The 20,496-nt window shown below is 38.9% G+C and overlaps 1 protein-coding gene across 2 annotated transcripts in view; it reads left to right on the plus strand.

Moving 5' to 3' along the window:
- Positions 1 to 19,900, plus strand: part of AKR1D1 (aldo-keto reductase family 1 member D1) — a 60,556-nt gene extending 40,656 nt beyond the window's left edge. For both annotated transcript variants that reach the window (XM_065939114.1, XM_065939115.1), the window contains 4 exons: positions 2,370 to 2,479; positions 4,101 to 4,266; positions 17,826 to 17,908; positions 19,858 to 19,900. In XM_065939114.1, coding sequence (XP_065795186.1) covers positions 2,370 to 2,479; positions 4,101 to 4,266; positions 17,826 to 17,908; positions 19,858 to 19,900 — 402 coding nt within the window. The remainder of the gene's footprint in view (positions 1 to 2,369; positions 2,480 to 4,100; positions 4,267 to 17,825; positions 17,909 to 19,857) is intronic.
- Positions 19,901 to 20,496: the final 596 nt, after the last annotated feature.

The raw sequence follows: 20,496 nt of genomic DNA on the forward strand, positions 1-20,496 counted from the left end.
AAAAGGAAAATTTCCAAATTCTTCCATTTTTCCTGATCTTATTCACTGTACCTAAGTCACAGATGTCCTGACACAGAAATTAATAAATATTTGTTGAGTGTCTTCCACAATGAAGAGAAAACTCAGTGCAGTTTTTCATGGAAAGACAGAAGAGGTTGGAGTCAATTAATGAAAGGACTTTTGCTATTCATGGATTCTGTCTAGCTTCTTATCTTTACCTTGTGAGATTCTGATATCTATCTAAAACTACAGCATTACCAAAGACTGTTGTAAATACATATGCCATATACACATGTGAATATACATATTTAGGCCAAAGACAGGTAACAAGACTCCAACCTGATTAGAAAGGAGTCTCTGTGGGGAAAACTAAATGTGTTTGGTACAAGCAGGCAGGCATGAAATTAAGGAATTCATACTTAGTCTTTAAGCAATGGAGTGACATGATTTAAAATGTGTTTGGAAACATTAGTGTGCCAATAAGATGAAAAATGGGAAATATATTAAAGGGGGAGAGTGATGCTGGGAGTGGGAGAGGATAAGGGAAAGAAACGGACCACCCTTCATATCCCTGGATGCAAATATGGAGGATCCACTGTAGTACACCATTTCATAGAATGGACTTGAGCATCTGAGGATTTTGGTGTTTGCTGGGGGGTGTTCTGGAACCAATCCTACATAGATACCTAGGGTCTACTGTACTATGGACACTATGTGTCACTTTTTAAAATGAAGAAATGCTCCTAAATGGGGGTTTGGGGGAAAGTGTCTTAGGGAAAAGGAGAGATCAAGATAATGAGGGGGCAAACTCAACATTAGTAAAACCAAGGTCATGCAATCCAATCCCATCATTTCCTGACAAATAGAAGGGGGAAAAGTTGAAGCAGTTTTCTTGGGCTCCAAAATCACTGTGGACAGTGACTACAGCCATGAAATTAAAAGAAGCTTGCTTCTTGGAGAGAAAGTTATGACAAACTTAGATAGCATATTTAAAAACAGAGAAATCACTGCTGATAAAGATCTGTATAGTCAAAGCTACGGTTTTTCCAGTAGTCATGTATGGATGTGAGAGTTGAACCATAAAGATGGCGAGTGCCAAAGAACTGATGCTTTTGAATTGTGGTGCTGGAGAAGACTCTTGAGAATCCTGACAACAGCAGAGATCAAACCAGCCAATCCTAAAGGAAATCAACCCTGAATATTCATTGGAAGGACTGATGCTGAAGATGAAGCTCCAATACTTTGGTCACCCAATGGGAAGAGCTGACTCATTGGAAAAGACCCTGATTCTGAGCAAGATTAAGGGCAAGAGGAGAAGAGTGTAACAGCGGATGAGATGGTTAGACAGCATCACCGATTCAATGGACATGAATTTGAGCAAACTCTGGGAGATAGTGAAGGACAGGGAAGCTTGGCATACTGCAGTCCATGGGGTCTGCACAAACAGTTGGACACAACTTAGCAAACAGCAACAATAGGGAAAGAGAAGAAATAGGAGAAACTGATAGGGGGTAAAAAAAAAATGTTGTCAAATTAGATAAAGGAAAGAAGACTCACCTCTAAGACCTCTGGTTTACCTTTCTACTTTATCAATAGCATTTTCTTGTGCCTTCTAGAAATGTAACTTGTCAAGTATTTAATATTCCAGGTAGTGAAAATAATAATTACATACTTATAATATTTCATTAAGCCTTGGTTGATTTTAATTAAAAAGAAAAGAAAGACATAGGTCAAAAACTACCATAGTGTTTAAGAAGAAACTTAGAGAAGAACTTTTGTTGACACAAATGTTTTTAGTGCAGGAATGTTGTCAATAAGATACAGAAAATGAAAATAGGCCTACATTTAGTGCTGTAAAGAATTCTCCACCAAGAAGAGAAAATGCATCTCTAAATTTACTTTTATACACACTCTATCTCTTGTGAAAATATTCTTAAGTGTTTGATAGTGAGGGATAGAGGGCTTTTGCAACATGTCACCTCTATTTACCAAGACTGTAATGTGAACTTGAGACTATGTGTCTGTTATGGAAAATTGTATTTGCTAGAATATTTACTATAAATCACCAAGTCCATTCACTTATAGCTTTAAAGTACGATAGCTGTAAAAATTGAATTTGTTTCCCAGCTATTTTAGGATTAACTCATAGATAGTGACCTCACTAATCTGGTTTTACTTCACCTCACTCATATATAAACAATGTAAACTTCTTTTTTTGGAAAAATATTTAAGATCTGCCTCGCTATCCATACTACTTTGCAATCGATTTTGTTGAATTATTAAAATCAAATTATTAAAATCAAATGCAATTATAAAATTGCATTCATCCACAACTCCTTAATTTTGTGCTCTGCTCTCCAACCACATAGGTTGAGTGCCATCCATATTTCACCCAGCCAAAACTCTTGAAATTTTGCCAACAACACGACATTGTCATTATTGCATACAGCCCTTTGGGAACCTCTAGAAATCCATCCTGGTAAGTAATGCAGTTTATCTCCTCAGTAAGTATATTTCCTTTGGAGTATTAGGCTAATGTAAATTGCTTGCCTGAAATGACTATTCATCTGTGTGATCTTAAGGAAGTAACAATCTCTTCAAGTCAATCTTCACATATGCAAATTACAGCTAACAAAACCTTCCTCACTGAGGTGTTGTAATAATCACTTAGACTCTACCTATGAAATTGCCTACCAGTACCTTGATTATGATTTTGGAGAAGGAAATGGCAACCCACTCCAGTATTCTTGCCTGGAGAATCCCATGGTTGGAGGAGCCTGGTAGGCTACAGTCCACAGGGTTGCAAAGAGTCGGAAATGACTGAGTGACTTCACTTCCACCTCGATTATTACCTGCCAAAGTAATATTCAGTCATATTCTGAAATTTTTGAATTTTTTAAATCTCTGTATTCAGTGGCAATACTTCTACTGTGATCTCTTCCATAGACTTAAGTAGGAAATTTTCCACTCTGATTTCAAGAGTTGTGCTTCTCCTTCAGTCTTCTTGACTTTCCCTGTGTGCCTACTTCCAACCCCATTCTCTCTATAAGAGTCACCAAAGAAATATTAGTATTATTTACCCTCTGGAAAAGTGGGATTCCCAGGTGGTGCTAGTAGTAAAGAACTGCCTGCCAATGCAGAAGATACATGAGATGTGGATTCAGTTCTTGGGTCAGGAAGATCCCCTGGAGGAGGAAATGGCAACCTACTCCAGTATTCTTGCCTGGGAAATTACATGGACAGAGCAGCCTAGCAGGCTACAGTCTAAGGGGCCTCAAAAAGTTGGACATGACTGAACACTCTGGAAGAGACAGGTCTATGAATCTGCCTGTCTTGATCTTCCCAAACTAAGCACTAGTCTTCTGAATACTCTGCATTCAAAGAACTTGGTTACAGGTGACCTGAGTGTTTTGGATAGGTTACCAGGTGAAGGTGGGGGGGGGGGGTGTCAGAGGAGGAGGGTGATTGGTTAACCACTGGTTCTCACTCATTTCAGTTCAATTCAGTCGCTCAGTTGTGTCTGACTCTTTGTGACCCCATGAACTGCAGCACGCCAGGCCTCCCTGTCCATCATCAACTCCCGGAGTTTACTCAAACTCATGTCCATTGAGTCAGTGATGCCATCTAACCATCTCATCCTCTGTTGTCCCCTTCTCTTCCTGCCTTCAATCTTTCCCAACATCAGGGTCTTTTCCAATGAGTAAGCTCTTCGCATCAGGTGGCCAAAGTATTGGAGTTTCAGCTTCAACATCAGTCCTTCCAATGAACACCCAGGACTGATCTCCTTTAGCATGGACTGGTTGGATCTCCTTGCAGTCCAAGGAACTCTCAAGAGTCTTCTCCAACACCACAGTTCATAAGCATCAATTCTTCTGTGCTCAGCTTTCTTTACAGTCCAACTCTCACATACATACATGACTACTGGAAAAACCATAGCCTTTATCAGACGGACCTTTGTTAACAAAGTGATGTCTCTGCCTTTTAATATGCTATCTAGGTTGGTCATAACTTTCCTTCCAAGGAGTAAGTGTCTTTTAATTTCATTACTTGGCTGAAATATGATACATGTCTTGATTTCTTTTTTTTTAATTTTTTTTAAGGGTGAATGTCTCTTCCCCACCTTTGCTAAAGGATCCATTTCTAAATGCACTGGGGAAAAAGTACAATAAAACAGCAGCTCAAGTTGTTTTGCGTTTCAACATTCAGCGAGGAGTGGTTGTCATTCCTAAAAGTTTTAACCCTGAAAGGATCAAAGAAAACTTTCAAGTAAGAGAACTGCTTCTGGAAATGTAAAAAGCAGTGTTTTGTTTTGTTTTGTTTTTAAAGAGAATTTTCTGTTCAGATCAATAAGAAAGCTGCAATGACCACATATGCTTTTTATACTAACTCCTTAACCCATTCCACCCATGTCTGGATTTAATTTAACTGAATTTGTGATAGTTTCTGGTAACTCAGGGATTGCTTTGCTGCTTCTTTGAAATCTAGCTCCTTTATTTCTTCTATTTCCTGACTTATTGACTCTGGACACAACCTTCTCCCTTCTCTGTCAGCACAGCAGGAATAGAAGGTATAAAACATGAAATTCTTAATAGTCAGTTTTCCACCTTCTTTATTTTTCATTTATTTTTATTAGTTTGAGGCTAATTACTATACAATATTGTAGTGGTTTTTGTCATACACTGACATGAATCAACCATGGATTTACATGTATTCCCCATCCCGATCCCCCCTCCCACCTCCCTCTCCACCCAATTCCTCTGGTCCTTCCCAGTGCACCAGGCCCGAGCACTTGTCTCATGCATCCAGCCTGGGCTGGTGATCTGTTTCACTATAGATAATATACATGTTTCGATGCTGTTCTTTCGAAACATCCCACCCTTGCCTTCTCCCACAGAGTCCAAAAGTCTATTCTGTACATCTGTGTCTCTTTCTCTGTTTTGCATATAGGGTTATCTTTACCATCTTTCTAAATTCCATATATATGTGTTAGTATACTGTAATTGTCTTTATCTTTCTGGCTTACTTCACTCTGTATAATGGGCTCCAGTTTCATCCATCTCATTAGAACTGATTCAAATGAATTCTTTTTAATGGCTGAGTAATATTCCACGGTGTATATGTACCACAGCTTCCTTATCCATTCATCTGCTGATGGGCATCTAGGTTGCTTCCATGTCCTGGCTATTGTAAACAGTGCTGCGATGAACATTGGGGTGCACGTGTCTCTTTCAAATCTGGTTTCCTCGGTGTGTATGCCCAGAAGTGGGATTGCTGGGTCATATGGCAGTTCTATTTCCAGTTTTTTAAGAAATCTCCACACTGTTCTCCACAGCGGCTGTACTAGTTTGCATTCCCACCAACAGTGTAAGAGGGTTCCCTTTTCTCCACACCCTCTCCAGCATTTATTGCTTGTAGACTTTTGGATAGCAGCCATCCTGACTGGCGTGTAATGGTACCTCATTGTGGTTTTGATTTGCATTTCTCTGATAATGAGTGATGTTGAGCATCTTTTCATGTGTTTGTTAGCCATCTGTATGTCTTCTTTGGAGAAATGTCTGTTTAGTTCTTTGGCCCATTTTTTGATTGGGTCATTTATTTTTCTGGAATTGAGCTGCAGGAGTTGCTTGTATATTTTTGAGATTAATCCTTTGTCTGTTGCTTCGTTTGCTATTATTTTCTCCCAATCTGAAGGCTGTCTTCTCACCTTGCTTATAGTTTCCTTTGTTGTGCAAAAGCTTTTAAGTTTCATTAGGTCCCATTTGTGTATTTTTGCTTTTATTTCCAATATTCTGGGAGGTGGGTCATAGAGGATCCTGCTGTGATTTATGTCAGAGAGTGTTTTGCCTATGTTCTCCTCTAGGAGTTTTATAGTTTCTGGTCTTACATTTAGATCTTTAATCCACTTTGAGTTTATTTTTGTGTATGGTGTTAGAAAGTGTCCTAGTTTCATTCTTTTACAAGTGGTTGACCAGTTTCCCAGCACCACTTGTTAAAGAGGTTGTCTTTTTTCCATTGTATATCCTTGCCTCCTTTGTCGAAGGTAAGGTGTCCATTGGTTCGTGGATTTACCTCTTGGATTTCTATTCTGTTCCATTGATCTATATTTCTGTCTTTGTGCCAGTACCATACTGTCTTGATGACTGTGGCTTTGTAGTAGAGTCTGAAGTCAGGCAGGTTGATTCCTCCGGTTCCATTCTTCTTTCTCAAGATTACTTTGACTATTCGAGGTTTTTTGTATTTCCATACAAATTGTGAAATTATTTGTTCTAGTTCTGTGAAAAATACCGTTGGTAGCTTGATAGGGATTGCATTGAATCTATAGATTGCTTGGGGTAGTATAGCCATTTTGACAATATTGATTCTTCCAATCCATGAATACGGTATATTTCTCCATCTGTTTGTGTCCTCTTTGATTTCTTTCATCAGTGTTTTATAGTTTTCTATGCATAGGTCTTTTGTTTCTTTAGATAGATATACTCCTAAGTATTTTATTCTTTTTGTTGCAATGGTGAATGGTATTGTTTCCTTAGTTTCTCTTTCTGTTTTCTCATTGGTAGTGTATAGGAATGCAAGGGATTTCTGTGTGTTAATTTTATATCCTGCAACTTTCCTATATTTATTGATTAGCTCTAGTAATTTTCTGGTAGAGTCTTAAGGGTTTTCTATGTAGAGGATCATGTCATCTGCAAACAGCGAGAGTTTCACTTCTTCTTTTCCTATCTGGATTCCTTTTACTTCTTTTTCTGCTCTGATTGCTGTGGCCAAAACTTCCAAAACTATGTTGAATAGTAGTGGTGAGAGTGGGCACCCTTGTCTTGTTCCTGATTTTAGGGGAAATGCTTGCAATTTTTCATCATTGAGGGTAATACTTGCAGTGGGTTTGTCATATATAGCTTTTATTATGTTGAGGTATGTTCCTTCTATTCCTGCTTTCTGGAGGGTTTTAATCATAAATGGGTGTTGAATTTTGTCAAAGGCTTTCTCTGCATCTATTGAGATAATCATATGGTTTTTATCTTTCAATTTGTTAATGTGGTGTATTACATTGATTGATTTGCGGATATTAAAGAATCCTTGCATTCCTGGGATAAAGCCCACTTGGTCATGGTGTATGATTTGTTTAATATGTTGTTGGATTCTGTTTGCTAGAATTTTGTTAAGGATTTTTGCCTCTATGTTCATCAGTGATATTGGCCTGTAGTTTTCTTTTTTTGTGGCATCTTTCTCTGGTTTTGGAATTAGGGTGATGGTGGCCTCATAGAATGAGTTTGGAAGTTTACCTTCTTCTGCAATTTTCTGGAAGAATTTGAGTAAGATAGGTGTTAGCTCTTCTCTAAATTTTTGGTAGAATTCATCTGTGAAGCTGTCTGGTCCTGGGCTTTTGTTTGCTGGAAGATTTCTGATTATAGTTTCGATTTCCTTGCTTGTGATGGGTCTGTTAAGATCTTCTATTTCTTCCTGGTTCAGTTTTGGAAAGTTATACTTTTCTAAGAATTTGTCCATTTCTTCCAAGTTGTCCATTTTATTGGCATAGAGCTGCTGGTAGTAGTCTCTTATGATCCTTTGTATTTCAGTGTTGTCTGTTGTGATCTCTCCATTTTCATTTCTAATTTTGTTAATTTGGTTCTTCTCCCTTTGTTTCTTAATGAGTCTTGCTAATGGTTTGTCAATTTTGTTTATTTTTTAAAAAAAACCATCTTTTAGCTTTGTTGATTTTTGCTATGGTCTCTTTAGTTTCTTTTCCATTCATTTCTGCCCTAATTTTTAAGATTTCTTTTCTTCTCCTGACCCTGTGGTTCTTCATTTCTTCCTTCTCTCATTGCTTTAGGTGTAGAGTTAGGTCATTTATTTGACTTTTTTCTTGTTTCTTGAGGTAAGCCTGTAATGCCATGAACCTTCCCCTTAGCACTGCTTTTACAGTGTCCCATTGGTTTTGGGTTGTTGTGTTTTCATTTTCATTCATTTCTATGCATATTTTGATTTCTTTTTTGATTTCTTCTATGATTTGTTGGTTATTCAGGAGCATGTTATTTAGCCTTCATATGTTTGAATTTTTAATAATTTTTTTCCTGTAATTGAGATCTAATCTTACTGCACTGTGGTCAGAAAAGATGACTGGAATGATTTCAATTTTTTTGAATTTACCAAGACTAGATTTATGGCCCAGGATGTGATCTATTCTGGAGAAGGTTCCCTGTGCACTTGAGAAAAAGATGAAGTTGATTGTTTTGGGATGAAATGTCCTATAGATATCAATTAGGTCTAGCTGGTCCATTGTGTCATTTAAAGTTTGTGTTTCCTTGTTAATTTTCTGTTTACTTGATCTATCCATAGATGTGAGTGGGGTATTAAAGTCTCCCACTATTATTGTGTTACTATTAATTTCCTCTTTCATACTCATTAGCGTTTGCCATACATATTGCAGTGCTCCTATGTTGGGTGCATATATATTAATAATTGTTATAACGTCTTCTTGGATTAATCCTTTGATCATTATGTAGTGTCTTCCTTTGTCTCTTTTCACAGCCTTTATTTGAAAGTCTGTTTTACCTGATATGAGTATTGTGACACCTGCTTTCTTTTGGTCTCCGTTTGCGTGAAATATTTTTTTCCAGCCCTTCACTTTTAGTCTGTATGTGTCCCTTGTTTTGAGGTGGGTCTCTTGTAAACAGCATATATAGGGGTCTTGTTTTTGCATCCATTCAGCCAGTCTTTGTCTTTTGGTTGGGGCATTCAACCCATTTGCATTTAAGGTAATTATTGATAGGTATGGTCCCATTGCCATTTACTTTGTTGTTTTGGGTTCACATTTGTACAATCTTTCTGTGTTTCCTATCTAGAGAAGATCCTTTAGCATTTGCTGAAGAGCTGGTTTGGTGGTGCTGAATTCTCTCAGCTTTTGCTTGTCTGTAAAGCTTTTGAATTCTCCTTCATATCTGAATGAGATCCTCGCTAGGTACAGTAATCTAGGTTGTAGGTTATTCTCTTTCATTACTTTAATTATGTCCTACCATTCCCTTCTGGCCTGAAGGGTTTCTATTGATAGATCAGCTGTTATCTTTATGGAAATCCCCTTGTGTGTTATTTGTTGTTTCCCCCTTGCTGCTTTTAATATTTGTTCTTTGTGCTTGATCTTTGTTAATTTGATTAATATGTGTCTTGGGGTGTTTTGCCTTGGGTTTATCCTGTTTGGGACTCTCTGGGTTTCTTGGACTTGGGTGGCTATTTCCTTCCCCATTTTAGGGAAATTTTCAGCTATTATCTCCTCGAGTATTTTCTCATGGCCTTTTGTTTTGTCTTCTTCTTCTGGGACTCCTATGATTCGAATGTTGGAGTGTTTCACATTGTCCCAGAGGTCCCTGAGGTTGTCCTCATTTCTTTTGATTCTTTTTTCTTTTTTCCTCTCTGCTTCACTTATTTCCACCATTTTATCTTCTACCTCACTTATCCTATCTTCTGTCTCTGTTATTCTACTCTTGGTTCCCTCCAGAGTGTTTTTGATCTCATTTATTGCATTATTCATTTTTAATTGACTCTTTTTTATTTCTTCTAGGTCCTTATTAAACATTTCTTGCATATTCTCAATCCTTGTCTCCAAGCTATTTATCTGTAACTCCATTTTGTTTTCAAGATTTTGGATCATTTTTATTATCATTATTCTAAATTCTTTTTCAGATAGATTCCCTATCTCCTCCTCTTTTGTTTGACTTGGTGGGCATTTTTCATGTTCCTTTATCTGTTGGGTATTTCTCTGCCTTTTCATCTTGTTTAGATTGCTGTGTCTGGAGTGGGCTTTCTGTATTCTGGAGGTCTGTGGTTCCTTTTTATTGTGGAGGTTTCACCCAGTGGGTGGGTTGGACGATTGGCTTGTCAAGGTTTCCTGATTAGGGAAGCTTGCGTTGGTGTTCTGGTGCATGGAACTGGATTTTTTCTCTCTGGAGTGCAATGGAGTGTCCAGTAATGAGTTTTGAGATGGGTCTATGTGTTAGGTGTGACTTTGAGCAGCCTGTATGTTGACGTTCAGGTCTATGTTCCTGTGTTGCTGAAGAATTTGCATGGTATGTCTTGCTCTGGAACTTATTGGCTCCTGGGTGGTGGTTGGTTTCAGTGTAGGTATGGAGGCTTTTGGATGGTCTCTTATTACTTAATGTTCCCTGTAGTCAGGAGTTTTCTGGTGTTCTCAGGTTTGGGGCTTAAGTCTCCTGCCTCTGGATTTTAGTTTTATTCTTCCAGTAGTCTCAAGACTTCTCCAACTATACAGCACTGATAATAAAACTTCTAGGTTAATGGTGAAAAGATTCTCCCCCGTTAGGGACTCCCAGAGAGGTTCACAAAGTTACATGAAGAAGAGGAGAGGGAGGAGGGAGATAGAGATGAGCAGGAGGAGAAAAAGGGGGACTCAAGAGGAGGGAGACAGATCTACGCAGTTGTCTGTTCCCAGAGTGTTCTCCGTAGCCCAGACACCCACAAAGATTCACAGAATTGGATTGGGAAGAGAAGGGGAAAGGAGGAAATAGAGGTGTTCTGAGGTAGAAAACGGAGAGTCAAAAGTGGGAGAGAGTAATCAACACACTCCTGAATAAAAATGGGAACTGAATATTGGATTCTTAATTGTCCAAAATTTATATCACATACTGAAAAACAAAGATTAAAAATCTAGAGTAGAGGTTAGAATCTTAAAAATACAATATTAAAAGCAAAAACAAAAACAAAAAATTTTAGAAATATATATGAAGTTCGGCTTAAAAATAGGGCTTCTCTCTCTCTCTCTCTCTTTTTTTTTTTTGCAAGGTTATAGTGAAGTGAAAATGAAAATTAAGGAGTAATAGAGGACTTTAAAAGAAAATAAGAGAAAAAAAAAGACAAGAAAAAAAATGTTTTTTTCCCTAATTAAAAAAATCATAAAAATATATGAAAATGAAAGTTAAGGAGTAATGGGGGAGTAATAGGGAATTTTAAAAGAAAATAAAAGAGAAAAAATTTAAAAAAAAGAAAAAAATTTTTTTAATTAAAAAAAAGGTAAAAATATATCTAGGAATTTCTCTGGAGCTGTTGCAGTCAGTGTGGGTTCTGTTCAGTTTCAGACTGCTCCTCGTTCCAGCTTACACTTCTGGATATCTATAGGCCCCTTCCAGTGTAGTCGGTGTTACCTACAGGGATTTTAATCTGTTGCACCCGTCCCTTCTGAAGCGGTTCCCTTTGTTTATTTGGCTTCTGTTTGCCGGTCTCTTCAGTGTCTAATTTCCGCCCTGACACAGGCGGGCGGAGGTGGTCTCTTGTTCAGGCTCGCTAGTTCAGTCCTGATGCGGGGAGGGAGGGGCGCTGCAGACAGATATCACTGTGTGTGGGAAGCACTCGCAGTGTCCCGGCCACACTGGGTGTGCCCCGCTCACGGGTGTGTGTGCTTTCCCCGTCTACACTGCTCAGGCTCCCGCTGCTCTACATGGAGCGTGCCCTGCGTTGCATGCGGTTCCAGTTTTCAGGTACTCCACAAAAGCGCGGACTTGGTTGTGCCTGCGTTTTGTGCCTTCCCCGGCCCGAGCAGCTCAGGCAGCCAGGAGCTTGACAGGCACACTCTCCCCGGGTGCAGTGCGCCTTCTCCCCACCGCGGTCCCAGCCTCAGTTTCCACCTGCACCAGTCGGGTGCCTGTGCCCTGTGTTTAGCCACGACCCTCCTGGCAGATGTCGACCATCCAGAATCTCAGGAAGTCTTTGGTTAGAAACTGGAGGCCTGTTTGCAGTGTGGTAGGGGATGCCATCTCTGGGGCCGAGTTTGCCCCTTTCCCCTTCCCACTGCCTCCTGCCTCCAGCAGGGATCAGTCCTTTGTTCTGCGAAAGGCCAGCAGTGTGTTCAGGCCGGTTAATTTTCTCTCTCTCTCTTGCTATCCCACAGTTTAAGTTGCTATCTCATGAAAGCTCCCTCCAATTGCTCTCAGGGCCTTCGGATTGGTCCTTACCCTAAGCAATGCTGCCCGCTCCTCTCCGTTACGCCCCCACTTGCTGGTGGTGGATACGGGCATCTGGGGTACTTTTCTGCTGGGAGTTGCTTTTAGGCATGTAATCTGTGGGTTTTATTTATTTTTCTTCCCAGTTAGGTTGCCCTCCGAGGTTTGAAAACTTCCCCCAGACCCGCCAGTGCGAGGGTTTCCTGGTGTTTGGAAACTTCCTCTATTAAGACTCCCTTCCTGGGATGTGTCTCCGTCCCTAACTTTTTGTCTTTCTTTTTATCTTTTCTATTTTGTCCTACCTCCTTTCGAAGACAATGGGCTGCTTTTCTGGGCATCTGATGTCCTCTGCTAGTGATCAAAAGTTGTTTTGTGAAGTTTGCTCAGTGTTCAATTGTTCTTTCAATGAATCTGTAGGGGAGAAAGTGGTCTCCCAATCCTATTCCTCCGCCATCTTGGCTCCTCCCCCCCAACTTTCCACCTTCTTAACAGCTCTAGAAAAAGTTGGGGACAAATTTGGAAATTATTGAAGAGGATCATTTAGACTTCATGAATGCCAGTTCAGTTCAGTTCAGTCACTCAGTTGTGCCTGACTTTTTGCGACCCCATGAACCGCAGCATGCCAGGCCTCCCTGCCTGTCATCAACTCCCAGAGTCAACTCAAACCCATGTCCACTGGGTCAGGGTTGCCATCCAACCATCTCATCCTCTGTTGTCCCCTTCTCCTCATGTCCTCAATCTTTCCCAGCATCAGGGTCTTTTAAATGAGTCAGCTCTTCGCATCAGGTGGCCAAAGTATTGGAGTTTCAGCTTCAACATCAGTCCTTCCAATGAACACCCAGGACTGATCTCCTTCAGGATGGACTGGTTGGATCTCCTTGCTGTCCAAGGGACTCTCAAGGCTCTTCTCCAACACCACAGTTCAAAAGCATCAATTCTTTGGTGCTCAGCTTTCTTTATAGTCCAACTCTCACATCCATACATGACCACAGGAAAAACCATAGCCTTGCCTAGATGGACATTGGTTGACAAAGTGATGTCTCTGCTTTTTAATATGCTGTCTAGGTTGGTCATAACTTTCCTTCCAAGAAGTAAGCATCTTTTAATTTCATGGCTGCAATCACCATCTGCAGTGATTTTGCTGCCCAGAAAAATAAAGTCAGCTACTGTTGCCACTGCTTCCCCATCTATTTGCCATGAAGTGATGGGATTGGACGCCATGATCTTAGTTTTCTGAATGTTGAGTTTTAAGCCAACTTTTTCACTCTCCTCTTTCACTTTCATCAAGAGGCCCTTTAGTTCTTCTTCACTTTCTGCCATGAAGGTGGTGTTATCTGCATATCTGAGGTTATTGATATTTCTCCTGGCAATCTTGATTCCATCTTGGGCTTCTTCCAGCCCAGTGTTTCTCATGATGTACTCTGCATATAAGTTAAATAAGCAGGGTGAAAATACACAGCCTTGACGTGCTCCTTTTCCTATTTGGAACCAGTCTGTTGTTCCATGTTCAGTTCTAATGTTGCTTCCTGACCTGCATACAGGCTTCTCAAGAGGCAGGTCAGGTGGCCTGGTAGTCCCATCTCTTGAAGAATTTTCCACAGTTTATTGTGATCCACACAGTCAAAGGCTTTGGCATAGTCAATAAAGCAGAAATGGATGTTTTTCTGGAACTCTCTTGCTTTTTTGATGATCCAGCAGATGTTGGTAATTTGATCTCTGGTTTCTCTCCTTTTTCTAAAACCAGCTTGAATATCTGGAAGTTCACGGTTCACATATTGCTGAAGCCTGGCTTGGAGAATTTTGAGCATTATTTTATTAGCGTGTGAGATGAGTGCAATTGTACAGTAGTTTGAGCATTCTTTGGGATTGCCTTTCTTTGGGATTGAAATGAAAACGGACCTTTTCCAGTCTTGTGGCCACTGCTGAGTTTTCCAAATTTGCTGGCATATTGAGTGCAGCACTTTCACAGCATCATCTTTCAGGATTTGAAATAGCTCAACTGGAATTCCATCACCTCCACTAGCTTTGTTTGTAGTGATGCTTCCTAAGGTCCACTTGGCTTCACATTCCAGGATGTCTGGCTCTAGCTGAGTGATCACACCATCGTGATTATCTGGGTTGTGAAGATCTTTTTTGTACAGTTCTTCTGTGTATTCTTGCTACCTCTTCTTAATATCTTCTGCTTCTGTTAGGTCCCTACCATTTTTTTCCTTTATTGAGCCCATCTTGCATGAAATGTTCCCTTGGTATCTCTAATTTTCTTGAAGAGATCTCTAGTCTTTCCCACTCTATTGTTTTCCTCTTCTTCTTTGCACTGATTGCTGAAGAAGGCTTTCTTATCTCTCCTTGCTATTCTTTGGAACTCTGCATTCAAATGCATATATCTTTCCTTTTCTCCTTTGCTTTTTGCTTCTCTCCTTTTCACAGCTATTTGTAAGGCCTCCGCAGGCAGCCATTTTGTTTTTTTGCATTTCTTTTTCTTGGAGATGGTCTTGATTCCTGTCTCCTGTACAATGTCACGAACTGCCATCTATAGTTCATCAGGCACTCTGTCTATCAGACCTAGTCCCTTAAATCTATTTCTCACTTCCACTGTTTAATCATAAAGGATTTGATTTAGGTCACACCTGAGTGATCTAGTGGTTTTCCACACTTTCTTCAATTTAAGTCTGAATTTGGCAATAAGGAGTTCATGATCTGAGCCACAGTCAGCTCCCAGTCTTGTTTTTGCTGACTGTATAGAGCTTCTACATCTTTGGCTGCAAAGAATATAATCAATCTGATTTCAGTGTTGACTATCTGGTGATGTCCATGTGTAGAGTCTTCTCTTGTGTTGTTGGAAGAGGGTGTTTGCTATGATCAGTGTGCTCTCTTGGCAGAACTCTATTAGCCTTTGCCCTGCTTCATTCTGTACTCCAAGGCCAAATTTGCCTGTTACTCCAGATGTTTCTTGACTTCCTACTTTTTCATTCCAGTCCCCTATAATTAAAAGAACAGCTTTTGGGGGTGTTAGTTCTAGAAGGTCCTCTAGGTCTTCACAGAACCGTTCATCTTCAGCTTCTTCAGTGTTACTGGTCAGGGCATAGACTTGGATCACTGTGATATTGAATGGTTTGCCTTAGAAATGAACAGAGATCATCCTGTCGTTTTTGAGATTGCATCCAAGTACTGCATTTTGGACTCTTTTGTTGACTATGCTGGCTACTCCATTTCTTCTAAGTTATTTCTGCCCACAGTAGTAGATATAATGTTCATCTGAGTTAAATTCACCCATTGTAGTCCATATTAGTTCGCTGATTCCTAGAATGTCGATGTTCACTCTTGCCATGAATGCCAACCTCCTTTATTTCCTCTATAAGTAATCTGTAACCATCATTTTAAGTTATAGATAAGAAAACATGTCACTAGACAATGGAGCAATTAGTTTACCGTGCTACTTCCAAAGAATAACTGCTAGGTATTATAAATGCAGCTATAGAAAAGTACCATGTAAAGTTAATCATTACCCATCAGTTGATAATTAAAATCTCAAAAGTAAGCTGTTTTTTTGTCTTACTCATAAAGATAAAAATAGGACAGTATTTACCCCCTCAGATAGGGAAATAATCAGAATGTTGACAATATGTGGGAAAACAGGCAGTTTCATATAAGGCTGTTAGAAATACTAATTGATGTAAGATTTGGAGAAAGATCTTTTCCCAGCTCCATCAAAATTCAAATATATATATATATCCACCGACCCAACAATCTTTTCCTATAGATGCATTTGCATGTTTATGTGCATGTATATAGATGTTTATTACAGCATACTTTATCAGCTAAAAAAAAAACTGGAAACAATTTTCAATAGGATCTTAGGAAACAAATTATGATTTATTTGTGCAATGAAAGATTATATAGCCATTTTTATGTATTTTTCTTTTTTAAAGAACTCTATTGAGGTGAAATTGAAATGCAATGAGCTGAACATAAAGTGTAAAATGGGGAAAGTTTTGACATATGTACACATCCATGAAACCACCACAATCAGGGGAATAAACATCTCTAGTATCTCCAACAGGCTCTTTAGGCCCCTTTAGAATCTATCCCTCCTGGTGCCCAAGCCCAAGCCAAGCACTGATTTGCTTTCTATCCCTAAAGACTAATTTGCATTTCCTAGAATGTCATATAAATGAATTTACATAGTATGTGTGCCTTTCTATCCATTTTTAAATAGTAAAATGAAAATATAAATACCGATGTGGGAAGACATCCATATCAGATAATTATCTTCAGGGCTTTTTTGCTACCACACGAAGGAATGCAATTCAAACTTACCAAAGAAAAAAAGATACAATTTACTGACTCTCATAACTGGAAAATTCATGGATAGATCAGACATGACTGGACACAGCTATTCAAATGATTTATAAAAGGACTGAGTTCTCCCCACCCCCTTTCTCCATATGGTGGCACACACAGTTCAGGTTAATCTATTACTCATGTTTAGTAAGGACAATCACAGAGAAAGGTTTCTATCTCTATCAATCCCTGCTTGTCCCTTTATGGGCCATTGCTACCCTCATAATAATCAGTGTCCAATGAACAAGATACCTTGATTGGTCCCCTGAGCACCATCCTTTTCCCTGTGTTGAAGGAGGTGATGTCATGTGACAGATAGCCACTCTCTGTGGGGGAAGGTGTTAAGGAGAATGGAAGCTTGTAAGGACTTATTTTTTAAGCGACTTCTTCATGACTGTTTTATGTTATAATAAAATTCTTTATACAATCTCATAAACTCTAATACTTGGATAATAAATAATCAAAGGAAAGAATGCTCTGAAAAGACCACTTGGAAATGACCCTTGGGGAAGTGACGAAGTAAATCATATACATCTATATGATGGATGCAGTGGCTAAATAATCAGTATATATATTTTGACAGAAGAGATCACCAAGACATAGTATGTGAATGAGATAAAGCTGCAGAATGATAAAAATATCATACAATTATTGCATTTTGCTCTTGGTGTGCTGAATGTTTGGAAGGAATCTGTAGGAAGGAGACTAGGACTGATGTGGTGGATATCAAGAGGCACTTTTGGTTTTTTTACTCCATAAATGCCTATGTACTTCTATAGTCTTTCATTTACAAAGAAGTCTTTCATTTCTATACATATATTTATGTATTATATAATTAAAATTTATTAATGTAAACTACTAAAATAAAAACTTTTTAGAAAGATATAAGAGTAATAGAAGATAGATTGTAAACAGATAAACCAAGTGTTAAAAATAAAAATAAGCTAAGACAAACTATTAAAATGTTCATAAAGGACCATCATAAAACCAAGGTATAAAGTGTATAAGCTAAAAAGAAAATAAGACAATGAAAATGTAATTAGAATTAAAAGGTAGATGAAGAGACATTAAAAGTGATCAAAGGATTAACAGGATGAAATAAAGCAAATTAAAAGTTAAAAAAATACATAAGCAAATTTAGAGACCAGGGAATATTTTTGTAAAAAAAAAAAAAAAGTGTATGAAGGTCACTGTCCAGAATCAAAAGCTCAGCATCTTATACGAAACTAGTAAGAATTCCTTACTTCTAGAATTTCAGGAAATGTTCTGATGCATATTGTTTCAGAACACTTGAAATTTATTGCAAGATGTCCCCAGCAGGATTGTCTTAAAGACCAAGGGCAGAAAGAATTCCAGCTCCCCATAGGTGGGGTGGCCTCCAGCACCTGCCCAACTCCTCTGGGACATTTGCAGTGATGTTCATAAATCTCTGAAGGGCTCCCACTGCTGGTCCCCCTCCCTAATCCCAAACTCGATTCACCTACTACTATTCCAAATGTCTGTTTTTGTTTGTTTGTTTGTTTGTTTCTGTTATTTCAGATCTTTGACTTTTCTTTCACTGAAGAAGAAATGAAGGACATTGAAGCCTTAAATAAAAACGTCCGCTTTGTGGAAATGCTCATGTGAGTTCTGGGGGATCATGAATCAGTTTCTGCCCAGTGGTGCTGGGCTGTTAAGAGTCAACCAACAGGCTCTTAGGAATCAGGATCATGTCCACAGAAGGAACAAGGGTAAAGGCCAGTGGACAGCACGTACTGAATTAGGAACGTCGTACAAACCTACATTTTTATTTAAAAGAAGACTTCTGGCATTTAGGACATTCCCATTGGTTAGATTAAGGCATAACAGGCTAAAGACAATGAGGAGAAATAAGTCACTGTGTTCGTATGTTAACACAACAGTGGCATATTCAAACAATGTATTTATTTCTTTCTTAAAAATCAAAGGGGGCACAAATTAGAGCAAAGCTGTCAGCAAGAACAATTCTTGGGAAAGAGGCATGAGAGTGTAGCAGAAAGAGCACCAAGTTGGGAGACAAGAAACTTGAGTTTTAGACAAATGTTTGCCTATAAGAGTTGGAGTATCTGGTTTTCCTATTGCCTGACTTGAAAGAAAGTGAAAGTGAAGTCGTTCAGTTGTGTCCGACACTTTGCGACCCCATGGACTGTAGCCCACCAGGCTCCTCCATCCATGGGATTTTCCAGGCAAGAGCACTGGAGTGGGTTACCATTTCCTTCTCCAGGGGATCTTCCCGACCCAGGGATGCAACCCAGATCTCCCGCATTGTGGGCAGACGCTTTACCGTCTGAGCCACCAGGGAAATTGCCTGACTTTCCACAGAAAAATTCCTTCAAAATGTTGCCAAGTTCACCTATCAACAGAAATAACCCTTTAATCTCTGAATATTACAGAGCCTTAAAAATTAAAAAAGAATATATTTCATGCATATATGCATGTATATATTTGTATACACACATACCTTTTTGTCTTAATCATTATTCATTAATATTTCCAGTTCTTGAAATCATATGGATACTAATCTTATTTTTACAATCTTCTCTTTAAGTGAGCATTTTTAAAATGCTAATTAAGATTGTTCATATAGTTTAGGCACTTATCTTATTGGTCTCACTTTTCATGAGTCACAAACTGCTGACTATGCTAATACTGAATTTCTAAATCAATTTCTGAATTAATAAAACAGCTTTCTAACGTGAATTTTCCAGGGGAAGAAATTAATTGACATCAAAAAGCACCTCCTAGCCTCAAGAACAAAAAAGTAAACACAAACATGTAACTAACAAACATTTATAGGTTAATTAACAGGTCTCAAAGATAAACTATTTCTATTGAATAAATATCTATTAAAAAGAGGTAGTAAGAGACAGCAAATCCACCAATGTGCTGCTATTTTCACAGTTGGTTGGTGACATTAATTGGTTTGACATTTGACATTTTTAATACATAGTTCTAGCAACACTGTGAAAATAACTCATTGTACCAGGAAATAACTAGAAACATCAGCAAGGAGAAGCAAAGATTGATTAAAAAAATATATCATTTAGAAATGCTGGGTCATGGTTCTATTTTTCATCTGGGTGATCTTTGAGAGCCTTTTGGTTTTGTTTAATATTTTATTGACAATTTAAAGCACATAATACTTACAGAGAACTAAATCTTAAATGTGTTTCAGGACAGGCACACACACTCCAGTCCTTTTATAGACTGTTTCACCATTCTTGCCTGAAGAATCCCATGGACAGAGGAGCCTGGTGTGCTACTGTCCAAAGAGATGCAAAGATTGGGACATGACTCAGCACACATACACACACAGCCTTCCTCTACCCACCCCCTATTCCACACACACAGCTACACCAGAGTGCTATCTGGGGCTTTAGTAAAAGGCGATGGCTTGAGAGGAGCCATGAATGGAAGCTTGGCACAAAATAGAAATGGAATGAGTAAGAGAAAAGAGGGAGTGGTTGGTGAAATATTAAAGGATGCTAGTAATACACACAGATGTGCAACATTAGAAGTGAACTTTTTCCCTTTGGGGGAATTGTTTTGGCAGGTGGTGTGACCATCCTGAATACCCATTCCATGATGAATACTGACTTCAGAGAACTCCACAGCAGATATTTTACCTTCTACGTATGCTAGGACTTTGGGTTGGTGGTTGCTCCAGCCATAGAAATGGCTTACTATCCTCAGATCAAGTGATGATAGATATTTAACTTGTGTGCAGTGTTAGCGACTTTGATTTAACTATGTGTGGCTGGGGCAGGGGGGAGGTTTAAATCTATTGAAATAATGTTGGAAATGATCAGCTAATGTTTTATTAAATCAGTGTCTTTTGGGTTTCAGACAGAAAAACATTAGGCTTTAGAAAAGACTTCAGAAGTAACATATGAGGATAATAACTCACGAATTTGGATACTGCTGCCATGGATAGTCTGAGTTCTTTAGCTGTTAACAGGGCAAGAAGAGGATAGAGAGATAGACCATGCCAGTGTGCTGGCAGTGGGCTTGACGATCTGAACCACTGACTAATATAGACACAGTCAAGTTAAGATCCACACATGCACTATTAACAAGGAAGTGATTCACCTTGTCCTGAGTAGAGAGAGAGGGCTAGGTATAGCAAAATCTTAAAAGAGCTAGTTTAACACCCGAGCAGTTAACAAAGCCATACTGATTTGGTTGCTGTCTG

Source organism: Muntiacus reevesi, chromosome 6, assembly GCF_963930625.1.
Source record: "Muntiacus reevesi chromosome 6, mMunRee1.1, whole genome shotgun sequence".
NCBI classification, from domain to species: Eukaryota; Metazoa; Chordata; class Mammalia; order Artiodactyla; family Cervidae; genus Muntiacus; species Muntiacus reevesi.